This window comes from Trachinotus anak, unplaced genomic scaffold, assembly GCF_046630095.1.
Source record: "Trachinotus anak isolate AG129_WGS33_773 ecotype Australia unplaced genomic scaffold, CSIRO_AGI_Tana_v1 ptg000012l, whole genome shotgun sequence".
Lineage (NCBI taxonomy): Eukaryota > Metazoa > Chordata > Actinopteri > Carangiformes > Carangidae > Trachinotus > Trachinotus anak.
In genome coordinates this window covers 16129491-16140860 of record NW_027273863.1, presented here as the reverse complement: position 1 = coordinate 16140860, position 11370 = coordinate 16129491, and the positions used below count along the sequence as shown (strand labels likewise).

Here is an 11370-nt window from a genome sequence, read left to right as displayed (position 1 = left end):
CGCGCGTCAATCGACTTGGTTTACCCACGGAACCCGCACAACTCCGGCTCCATTAATATTACATGATCCTACTTTGTTGCTGTTCTCGGGGACGTCCGCGGCTCTGTCCCACATCTGTCCCACCCGCGATAAATACACACTATCATCATTTCACCAAGCTTTTTTTTTTTTTTTTTTTTTTTTTTTTCTTCCTTTTTCATGCCAGTTACATTTGCGTGCATTGCGGTCCTGTGTGTGTGTGTGTGTGTGTGTGTGTGTTTCAGTTGAGATGTGCAGCAAAAGACAAAGGGAAAAGAATATATAGGCAATGATTTGTTTGGAGCCACATAGCCCATACTTGAGAGTTAATTTTATTTTGAAGGCTAGTGTGTGTCTGCAACTTTCTGGGCACAAATGGCATTTAAAAGGGAAAAAAAAAAAAAAAGCATGGGTGGTGTTCTCACTCCTGCTCAGTCAGACTATCATGACTCAGTTTGTGTTGTCAATGAACACAGGCACAGGCACAGTGTAGGCTACATATGCGTTCAGTCACTCAGTAGTATTTGTACTCTTTCCCTTAGGCCCTTGCGTGAGCAGCTGAGCAGGCTGACCAGGTGCGCCTCATTTTCCATGCTGTCATCATGCCAGCTGAAAGACCCCCCCCACCCCTTCCCCACATGCTGCACGCTGACTCTTCTGACGTTTCATGTTTGCCAACCAACCTCAGCTGCATGTCACAGGCCCTACTATGAACTGGAGAAACATGGACGTTTCACTCTGCAACCCAACACAGATCAAGTCTTTTATTTTGGAAAGTTGGTTAAATAAAGGTCAAAAGCCTCCCGCAGCTCTGGACCAGTTTTGACCTATTGGTCCTTCAACCAGCAGCTGTTCTCCATACCATGGCGGGTGGCGTGATACGGAGATGATAAATGGACGTGCTCTGTGACTTCACATTTCACACACACTACAGCAACCTCTGTAATTGTCTTACAAGATACGAGGCTTTCCAACCCTGTCCTGTGTAATGGCTTAACTGTGATCCAAACCAAAGCTAACAGCCAGATTATGGCTCTTATATAGCTTCCAGGTCTCACCAGAGGCTTTGTAAGAGCTCCACATTTTCCCTTATTGCACCTTTAACCTTCCTGCGCCTGACTCAGCAATGTTCAAATCTGATACTGATATGCTGGATCAAGATCAGTGCTAATTCTGAGCCTATTAAGTGGATCAGATATCGGCTATAATGCAACTGATCCACAATAAATGCAATTTATTTGTCAACATCATTGCAGTGTTTCCATTATCAGATACAATAATTCAGTCATGTTGGGCTGCCCACTCACTTTTCATGCCTTAGCAATGCCAGACCTCCTGCTACTTGAGTGATTCCAATGAGATCCATGCAGTGAAGAGCACTGGTATTGGATCGGTTGGAATCGGAGTTGAGGTATCAATATTAGCATCAGAAAGGAAAAGCCCCCATGATCCCTACTGAAAATGCATTTTCTCAGGTTTTGCTTATGAGTTGTGGTCCAACATAAACAATAAAATAATCTAACAAACTGAGAACTGTTTTGGTTATTACACTGGAGAGATTCCTGTTTTTTAATTTCTGATTGTGCTGTTTCCAATGGGCACGCTCCAAAAGTGGACTGGCGCAGAGCCGGTGATGATATGCTGACGACTGTTTCCCCCGATATTTGTTTCCCTTTGCCTTAAAGGACCAGTGGGTAGGATTTAGTGACATCTAGCAGGGAGGTTGCAAATTGCAACCAACTGAATACCCCTTCCTTTACCCCTCCTGCTCCAAACATGTAGGAGAACATACTGCGGCCTTCAGGTGATATAAAAATGCAAGGGGCCCACTCTAGAGCCTGGAGTGTGGTTTGTCCGTCCTGGGCTACTGTAGAAACATGGCAGTGCAACATGACGGGATCCGTGGAGGAGGACCTGCCTCCCGGTAGATATGGAGAGCTCATTCTAAGATAACAAGAACACGATCCTTCGTTTCAGGTGATAATACACTGATCAAACTTAATCATGAATATTTAATTCAATTTCTGCAAATAGATCCCCCTAAATCCTACAAGCTGGTCCTTTAACCTGAACCAAACATTATGCATAACCCCAACCAGTCGTCTTTTGTGGTGCTCAACCTGACTTTAACCTTACCATAACCCGAATCAGGCTTCTGGTAAAGAACATTTTAATGGCTGGGAAACCCTGTTGGAAAGGGGAGCAGACTTAAAAAAGACCTGTTTGTTCCGGTTGAAAAAGATTTGCACACTATTTCAATTTGACACACAAAACAACACATGCCAACAAGAAATGACAGCTCTGTGCAACAAGTAAAGGAAAGACCTAATGTAACAGCAGCAATACAGACGATGCAGACTTATGGACACACATTTCACATGGCTTGTAGAGGCTGAATCCAGATAGGAAAGCTACTGCAGAGTCTCCACCAGCACTTAGCATCTCTACCACCTACTGCAGTTTGATTATCAAGTGATGATACCAACTCAGATGCCGCCTGTGATCCATGTACTGCACCTTCACCACTACATAAAAAGCAGCATGGTGGCCAGTTTAAAGAGGGCAGGGCTCAGTTGTAAATAGGTGATGTTGCATATTTCAGTGCATCAATCAGGATTTAGCAACATTTGAACTACAATCTGATGGCAGTAACCGCGCCATGTTTTCAGGCCACTGTCAATCAAATCTGATCAAAGCACACACCCACACAGCCCTGTCAAAGCAGACAAAGCAGATTACCCAAGGAAGTTTATTCTGCTAAACTTTAACTCTGATGGTTGCTTATATAGTCATAAATATTTCATGTTGAAGAAAAAAACAGTCAAATTTGACACCAAGAAGTGCAGGGCATATGTGCCCTTTCTGTATTTCCTGTATACTTTTTATACACTATTTATTTTATTTTCTGCACATTAAAAATGCAATTATTATAAATGTTACGATACGCACACAAAGATGTTAGCATAAATATAAACACAAACACTTACACCTACATATACTCTCATATACATGGATTAAAAGTAAACAAAAGCCGGTGCAGAGGAGGCTGGAAGCTAAAAGCTTATACCGCTCTGCTCCTAAAAACTCAAGGCAAGATATTCAGGATTACATTAAAAAAACTAATGAGGGATGGAAAGGCAATTGCAAAACAAAGAAAAATATATATAAATATAAAACAATTATTTTTCATTCCAGCTGTTCATTAGTCAACACTATAATTTGGAACTTAACTATATTTGTTTAGTGTGCTTTAAAGGTAAACAAAGATGGTGAATAATGGACAATATGCAAGTTTGAATTCCATAAAACAGCACCCACAAATCTGAATCTGAAGGGAGCTGAAGATGCCTCGACTGTCTAGCAGACAACACCAGCGTGGTGTGTTCAGCAGATGCTGCTGCCTCCAAAGACAGCAAAGGTTATTCTTTTACCTGCGCTTGAGCAGAGAGTCAAAAGCATGTTCATGTTTAATTGAGCACATCTTTCCTGGTGTGATGATACAATGCAGAGCCAAGGATCCACGGATTCCTCTCTGTTAATTAATTGTCGCACTCTTAAACTACTGCCGCTGCTTTTCAGAATTAGTGATATGATTTGCTTTGCTTTCACTGCCCCCCTTCATCCCTCTCAATAGAACGGCATCCACGTGCTCTGAACAGGTAGAACAGGAGTGAAGCATGAAATCTGCAAGATGGCATTTTCACGTGGACATGCATGGTCTCTCTTCTCTTGGATACGGTTTGGTTGGTGGGCAACACTGATTTTCAAAAGCATTATCTTTGATGGTGCACAATGTTTTTTGCTGGATCACCACCAAACAACATCATCCCTGCTTTCCATACAGAGCACTAAATGTGTGACAGTACCCGGGAGTTATTATGCGCAGATAACCTTCCCATCCTTTTATAATCCAAGCAGGCACAAAGGGAAACTATTCATGATCTGCAATTATGTTTTCTAGATAAGATAAGCAGTTCACAATTAACTTAAGGCTTGCCCCAGACACAGATTTTCATATCTGCTGACCTAGCCAATCAAACTGCTCTAGGAGCTGCCTTTCAATATCACCATTGCTAAGCCTTTGCCTTTGTGTTTCTTTTACCCTCTGCCTTGTTACTTTTAGATATACAACTCACGCTTCTCTCTCAGAAGAGCCGAGTTGAACACAAGGGGGCGTAGACTGCTAAGTTTGCCTCTCCTCTTCCAGTTCAGCAGGAGCAGCAAAGGGGATAAATTTGATTATGATATCATGTCTGACCTTGAGAGGGAACTACACTTAAATTTACATTTCAAGGAGGAATGCCTTATTGCATTATTGGCAAGGAAATGTGTGGCTTTCTCCACACGCAACTGCATTAGGAAGAGCCATCCTTTGGCAAAGCCACAGAATGACAATGTGGATGCAGCACGCAGTTTGGTCCAGTGGCTGGTTGGAGCATTCATCATGGAGCCACAGATTTGTCAGTTCATTAGATTTGGCGATGAAAATATCTAAACATGTAGAAGACAAATCTTCCATATTCCTTCAATCCAGTCATTATCATCATCATTAGGGCTGCAACTGTTGGTGGGAGTAGGCCTATTCCTCAATTCAGATATACCACCCGTGCAGGATAATCAAGTCCCCAGAGGTTTATAAGACAACAATCATCAGCAACACTGTGCACACTCCGTGCTATGATTGCATTAGCAATGGCATTTTAAACAATCGTGCTGTCTACCTCTCCCTGCAGCACCTCTTCTTTTTCTCCTCCTAGCACTTCATTCTGTCATGATCTGTTGCAGGAATGTTTAAATAAATAAAAAAGCTTTACTTTGCTGCTGCTCTTGTTGTCACTGTGGGTAACAGCCAATGGCAACTGCATGGTGCCATGTACACTTGCACACTTGCATCCTTCAAACACACAAGTGTAGCACAAAAGCACCTGTCTAACCGGGGCGGATGGCACTAACCCAGCCCATCGGGAGGTTACGCGCTCCTATAGGCTAAAAACGCTTCTCTAAAGCTCCAGGTTAAACGCGAGATTTAATTGGTTTGAGCCCCCAGTATATGTAAATGACAGTGGATGGCTCCTCCCATGCACCTGATAGGGAGTATTTACAGCTCTACAGCTACTCACTGCACTGTTTCCAAGAGCGCAGCGCTGCACCATGACACTCCACTGGACTTAAGCAATAAGGATTTCCGTCTTCACACACTGAACTGACGTTCACCGCTACATTTTACAAGAAAAAAAAAAAAAAAAAAGTTTGCCAAAGTTGTCCACTTGTTTTCCAAGATGCCACGCTCGTTCCTGGTCAAGAAACACATAAACTCCGCAAAGAAGCCAAATTATAGTGAGTTGGAAAGCCCAACAGGTAAAGTTTTTCAAAGTGAAGAGCAAGTGTAACTTTGCAGATTTGCTGAAGTTGTTTCTGACATGAAATCGAGATGACACGCCGCGTTTTTCCACTTTGCAGGAGTTGGCATTTTAAAAGCTTTTGGCCTACTTTGAAGTCTGTGCTGACGCGATGGCAGCCAGCATCCGATCACCCGTCTCACTTTAACTTGTCTTTCCTTCCAGTGTTCATCACGCCGCACATCTACAAGGGCCTTCCCCTGCCCGTCATCCCCCAGCCGGAGATCCTGAGCCCGGCGGCGTACAGCCCCATCACAGTGTGGACTACCAGCAACTTGCCGCTGTCTCCGCTCCCCAGTGACCTCTCCCCCATCTCTGGATACCCCTCATCGCTCTCCGACACCTCCTCTAAAGACCACAGCGGCTCTGAAAGCCCGAGGAGTGATGAGGACGAGCAGTTGCTGCCCAAGCTGACAGACCCTCACGGAGTGGAGGCAGAGAAATTCCAATGTAGTTTGTGTAGCAAGTCCTACTCCACGTACTCTGGACTGCTCAAGCATAAACAGCTGCACTGCGACGCCCAAACGAGGAAATCCTTCAGCTGTAAATACTGCGAGAAGGAGTATGTTAGCCTCGGAGCTCTCAAAATGCACATCAGGACTCACACCTTGCCTTGTGTTTGCAAAATATGCGGGAAAGCTTTCTCCAGACCATGGTTGCTCCAAGGACACATCAGGACGCACACCGGTGAGTGACTGGAGGGGGGGGGGGGGGAGCAAGAGAGGGGCCTCCATGTGTTAAGTTGTTGTTGGCTTTTGCAGGTAGAGATTCAGCCTAGTACATTATTTAATAGCCTTTGCAGCTACAGCAGACACCGTTACACAGCTTACAACTGTTTTGTAGTGAGGCTGAGCAAGTTACTGTTGTGAAAAACGCTCAGAATGATATTACCACCTGTAGGTTTGCTTGTGGAGGTGTTGAAAAGAAAGATTGTTTCTTTTTTTTCAACAAATATCATGTCATCAGTAGAATATACTCAGCACAGTGCCTTTCTCCCAAAGAGTGTGATGCAGCCAGCTATAAAAAAAAAAAAACCATAATAGCCCACCATGCCTCTGTGACTATTTGGATTGAAACACATTTGTGCACAATTACTGACAATGTCTCCCTTCTCGTTTCTCCCCTTGACAGGAGAGAAGCCGTTCTCCTGCCCTCACTGCAACAGGGCGTTTGCAGACAGGTCCAATCTCAGGGCGCACCTACAGACCCATTCGGATGTGAAAAAATACCAATGCAAGAACTGCTCCAAAACTTTCTCCAGGATGTCTCTTCTGCACAAGCATGAGGAATCTGGTTGTTGTGTAGCACACTGAACTGAACTGGGATACTTTTCCACCAGCAGAACCCCCCCTCCCCCTCTCCCTCCATTGCTCTGTTTCTTTGTTTTTCCAAGCCCAGGAGAACTGTCAGGGAATCACATCCTTGGGGATTTGTTCCCTAATGTGCAGACTGTTTTTTTTTTTTTCTACCATCGGTCGATTTCATTTCAAAATGAGAAATAGCTCTGTGCTCACGTGCTTCTCGTTTCAAGCAGTGTTTCTGTGATTGCAATCAGTGTCGAGCTTTGTCAAAACCATGTACTCACCTACCTGTGCTATTCATGCACTTTTCTGCATGTCTAGAATGTTTTATATGCCTTCACAATGTTATCTTCAGTGTTTGTACCAACGTCTCTCAATGGCTGTTATGCAGCCCTCTACTTTTTTTTTTTATGCAAACCACACAAACGATACCAAAGGGCGCATTATGAATGACAGTATGAATATATCCTGAGGAATACTGAAGCCATTGTTACTTAGGGAACAAGTGCAAACTTAGTTTTTAGGGAGAAATTATTATAACTTTTGCACAGTCATTAGAAGCAGGTTTGCCAGCACTCAAATAGCAATACAATTTTTCTCAAGTGCCTCAATTTTACTTGGCAATAATATGTATTTTTGAACAAGTTTCTTTTTATATTTTTATATATTGAATGTAAGCGTGACTGAGATGATTGTATACTAACAGTGAAAACTGTGATGCTGAATGATTTTCATATTTTCATATTTCTCATGACACTTTAAAAAAAAATAAAGTTTCATGACATTTTGTATAATTTTCTTTTTCTTTTTTTTGGGGGGGGGGGCATTTTTCAAGTTGCTTTTTCATCTGTGAGGCTTTCTTGCCACTGTGCTGTTATGAGCAGGTCTTTCAGCAGGGCTCAGCAGGATTCACTGATTGTCACAAGCTTCAAATGGAATAACCTCCACAAAAGTAAATGATATTTAATCCAGCTTGCACCATCTCATGTTATGGAGATGTAAAAAAAAAAAAAAAAAAAAAAAAAAAAGAGAAAAGAGGTGACTCAGCTCTGAATCAGGCCTGAACCTGTTCCTTGTGAACCTGTCCAGACATCAAACAATCTTGAAATTTAACACATACTAGCTATATTGATCTGCACTCACTTGTTAGACCCTTTGAGGGCACATGACTCTTTCTTTACTCAAGTGTGTGTAAAGTTTAAATGTCAGGGTGTAGCTCTTATCGAAAGTAATTCTAATTTCAAAACTCGTGTCATCAAACTAACCTGAGGAAGATGTTTTCTTTTTATCCTCCTGCTCAATCACGGCCATCACTGCAGGGGCAGAGGGCACTCGGATATCTAGATTTTAATATGTTTTCACAAAAAGCTCACATTTGCATTTGCTTTGACAACCTCCCTGAAATCTGGGATGCTTGCCATCATGGATTAAATTGACTTCCTTCAGCTACATTTTTGTTTAGTTTTTTTCCATATGCTGTCTACTTGCAGCAGATAGAGATTAGAGCACAAAAAGTGCAATGCCTTGGGGGATACAGTCAAAGTTAAACTCTGTCTAACAGACCCCAGAGTTTGTTCCCGTTTGCCCTAATGCCCAAAAGCTTCTGACCTGAAAGATGTGATCTGACAAATAGACACTTGTTTTGCTGGCTGTGAGGGACTGAACTCCCCTGTAGGTAGATTTTCCTCACTGTGAGTCATCATCAAGCTATTCCAGGTGCTCACTGCGGCTCTTTGGTTTGGGCCAGGTGGCTCCAGGGCTCTTCAACCTGGCTGAAAAGCAGGTGCAAGAGGAGGATACAAACCACAGCCACAGGTCCACAGATACTGTAGAAAACCTCATCCCTGACCTAATGTGGAAATGTTGCAAGCAGCAGGTCCATGCTATTCAGATCATTTGCCTCATAAAAGGAAAGTGCCATCACGAGGGCACTCTAAACTCTAATACTGCTGAGATGCTGAAGCTGTTTGTCCCCACTATTGTTTGGAGAATCTAATACCTTTCCTTCCACAGGCAACATTTTGTTGTGCTGGTGTCAGGAAGGGGAAAAAACATGAATGCATAATGCCAATTAGCTTCATAATCTTGCAAGATTTCCCTGTTACAACAACAATTAACTGCATGACTGATTTCTCAGATAACAACAACGTGTTAAATGCTTTCCCCTCCAACATGAATATTTGATTTAGCCGTTGTGATAATAGTAGGATGAGAAAGGGAGGGGAGGGAGCAGCAACCCGTTTGTTCTCAAGCATATGGCTATTAGAGAATGTGTTAAAGAATGTGAGATCTAATATTTGTTAGGTCTGGAGACTGTTAATAGTCACACTGCTGTGTTTATCCATGGATGCCAAATGCAGGTAGTATACCCTGTGGGTGTTTTTGCAGCTATATATGGAAAAAAAAGAAATCTCACTCGCACTGAAATATTGTGTTTAAGATGAAATTAGATTTGTATTGTATATGCTAGTTGATTTTGTTCATTTTTGCCCTTAGAACATCAGAAAATTGTGAAAATGCTTTTAATGATTTCCCCTTAGCCCAAAGCGATGTATTCAAATGACATATTTTATCGTATCATTAGTCCTAAACACAAAGATATTCAGTTTACTCTCATATTTGACATGAAAAGGATCAAATTCTCACATTTGCGAAGCTAGAAGTGGGGAATGTTTGATATGTCGCTCGAAAAATTACTAAAACAATTTATTATCAAAACAGTTGCCAATGCTTTTCTGTCAGGCAATTGATTAATTGACTACTCTTGCAGCTTTAGTGCAAAAAAAAAAAAAAAAAAAAAAATTCCATCTTGTTCATTTTAGCTGTCTATTCACTTAATTTGGTTTGATTTTTGACCGTCATTAACACCTTAATTCATAATGGGCCAACTCTTTATTTTATCATGTACAATTATATCACATATAAAATGAATGTCCTCACTCTGCACGTATAAGTGCCCCCGGGGCGACATGAAAATCCAATGCAGCCTCAGAGAACAGTGTGGTAGATCTAAAGCAGAGCAGCACTCTGAGAGACCTGCTGACTTTATGGCGAATCAGGGAGTATGATTCCTTTATGGTCATCAAGTGGAACAAATAAAGTTAAGGGTGTCCTCTGAGGCCTGATTGTCCTAGCCAGGGAGTGATCCCCAGCCCTCCTCTCTAACCCCACCACATCAGAATGGAGATGATTGTGCATTCCCCTTTACGCCGACTGCCTGGAGGAATGTTTGCTGTTTATTGAGTTCCCGCATCTTGTTAAAGACTTTTCTCTTTCATTTCTGTTGTCTCTTCAAGTGACTGGGTAGCTAGTTAGAATGGAGCTGCTTTTCAGCTGGAGGTGCATATACTCCAGATAATACTGTTTGCCTCTAATTGTGTAGCGTCCATTGCTTCAGTGCTCTATTTGTTGATAAATTGGATTCGTGCAGACCGAGCAAGTATAATCCAATCACCAGGGAAGATGAATTCATTTGAAGTTTTACGGTGCCTCTCCTAGTCTTATGTATTTATCAAATTAAAGTAAAAGGGTTAATGTAAAGGGGAGAAAACAGTTGTTTAAAGACTTTTAAGAAATTACACTAAGGAAAAAATAAGGCACTGACCACCTGTTTGATGTATGAAAGTGTCTGACTCTCCATGTAGGTCAGAAATGATTTGTTCGGCACGTCATTAACAGTGCTGAAGTGAAAGGTCCAGCAGAGACAGACGGGGCTGTGTTGTCTTAATCAATAGCTTTGTGTTCTCTTTTTGTTTCCTTCTTGTTGAGCAGAGGTCAGCTGTCAAAGGATCCTGTGATCATATTTACTTGATTGTATTTCCTCCTTAATGTTCAACCCACTAAACCCCATGACAACAGCTGTAAAAGATCATCTCTGTAAACAACACGGTCCTTTGTGGTCGCCACTGTGAAAGTTGCCCTTTTTATGAAAGCTTTTCACTCAAAACTTTAGTTTAAATCCCATATTCAGCATTTCAAAGCCGTATATAAACAATTAACACACGGTTTAACACAACCTCATCATAAACTCGCTGTAAGGAGGCATAAGAACATTTTGATATATTGTTAATGTATTGGCAGAGAACTAACTGGGAAACTGTACAATTGAAAGCTATTTTGCTACTGTATATAAATACATAATATCTAAAACATACCTGCCTCATTCACTTATGTGGAATAACAAACAAATATCAAAACTGCAATTTTTCATTTTCGAATAACATCCGAGGGGAACAGCTAGCCATGCCTGACTAGCTAGCTTTCATTTCACTTCATATATATATATATGTGTGTGTGTGTGTGTGTGTGTGTGTGTGTGTGTGTGTGTGTGTGTGTGTGTAGGCCACGACACATGGATGAAAGCCCTGGTAATTTGACCATGAGTCTCAGATCAAGAAGCTCCACATGCCACCATTTATAGTTTTAAACCCACCTGTAAACGATCATGTCCATACACATGTAATAAATGTTTTATAACACATGGTAAAGATTTGATCATGTGTATAAATGTATCATTAATTATAATAACAGTAATGTTATAAGTTTTATTAATCATCCATTAACTGATTATACTCCACCTGCAGATGAGAGGAGCTGAAGTATTTACAAATACTGAATAAACACAAATTAAAACCACAATATAGTGTACAAAC

At 41.7% G+C, this 11370-nt stretch overlaps 1 protein-coding gene across 2 annotated transcripts; it reads left to right on the top strand.

The window, feature by feature from the left end:
* The first annotated feature begins 5144 nt into the window (after nt 1-5144).
* On the top strand, nt 5145-7512 carry snai2 (snail family zinc finger 2). 2 transcript variants are annotated; one of them, XM_071491617.1, is made up of 3 exons: nt 5145-5355; nt 5583-6104; nt 6549-7512. In XM_071491617.1, exons 1-3 carry the CDS (start codon nt 5298-5300, stop codon nt 6728-6730), a joined length of 762 nt encoding a protein of 253 aa, XP_071347718.1. In that variant the 5' UTR covers nt 5145-5297; the 3' UTR covers nt 6731-7512. The 2 variants fall into 2 exon arrangements, with proteins under 2 accessions (XP_071347718.1, XP_071347715.1); XM_071491614.1 differs by having other exon boundaries at nt 5145-5376.
* The last annotated feature ends 3858 nt before the right edge of the window (nt 7513-11370 follow it).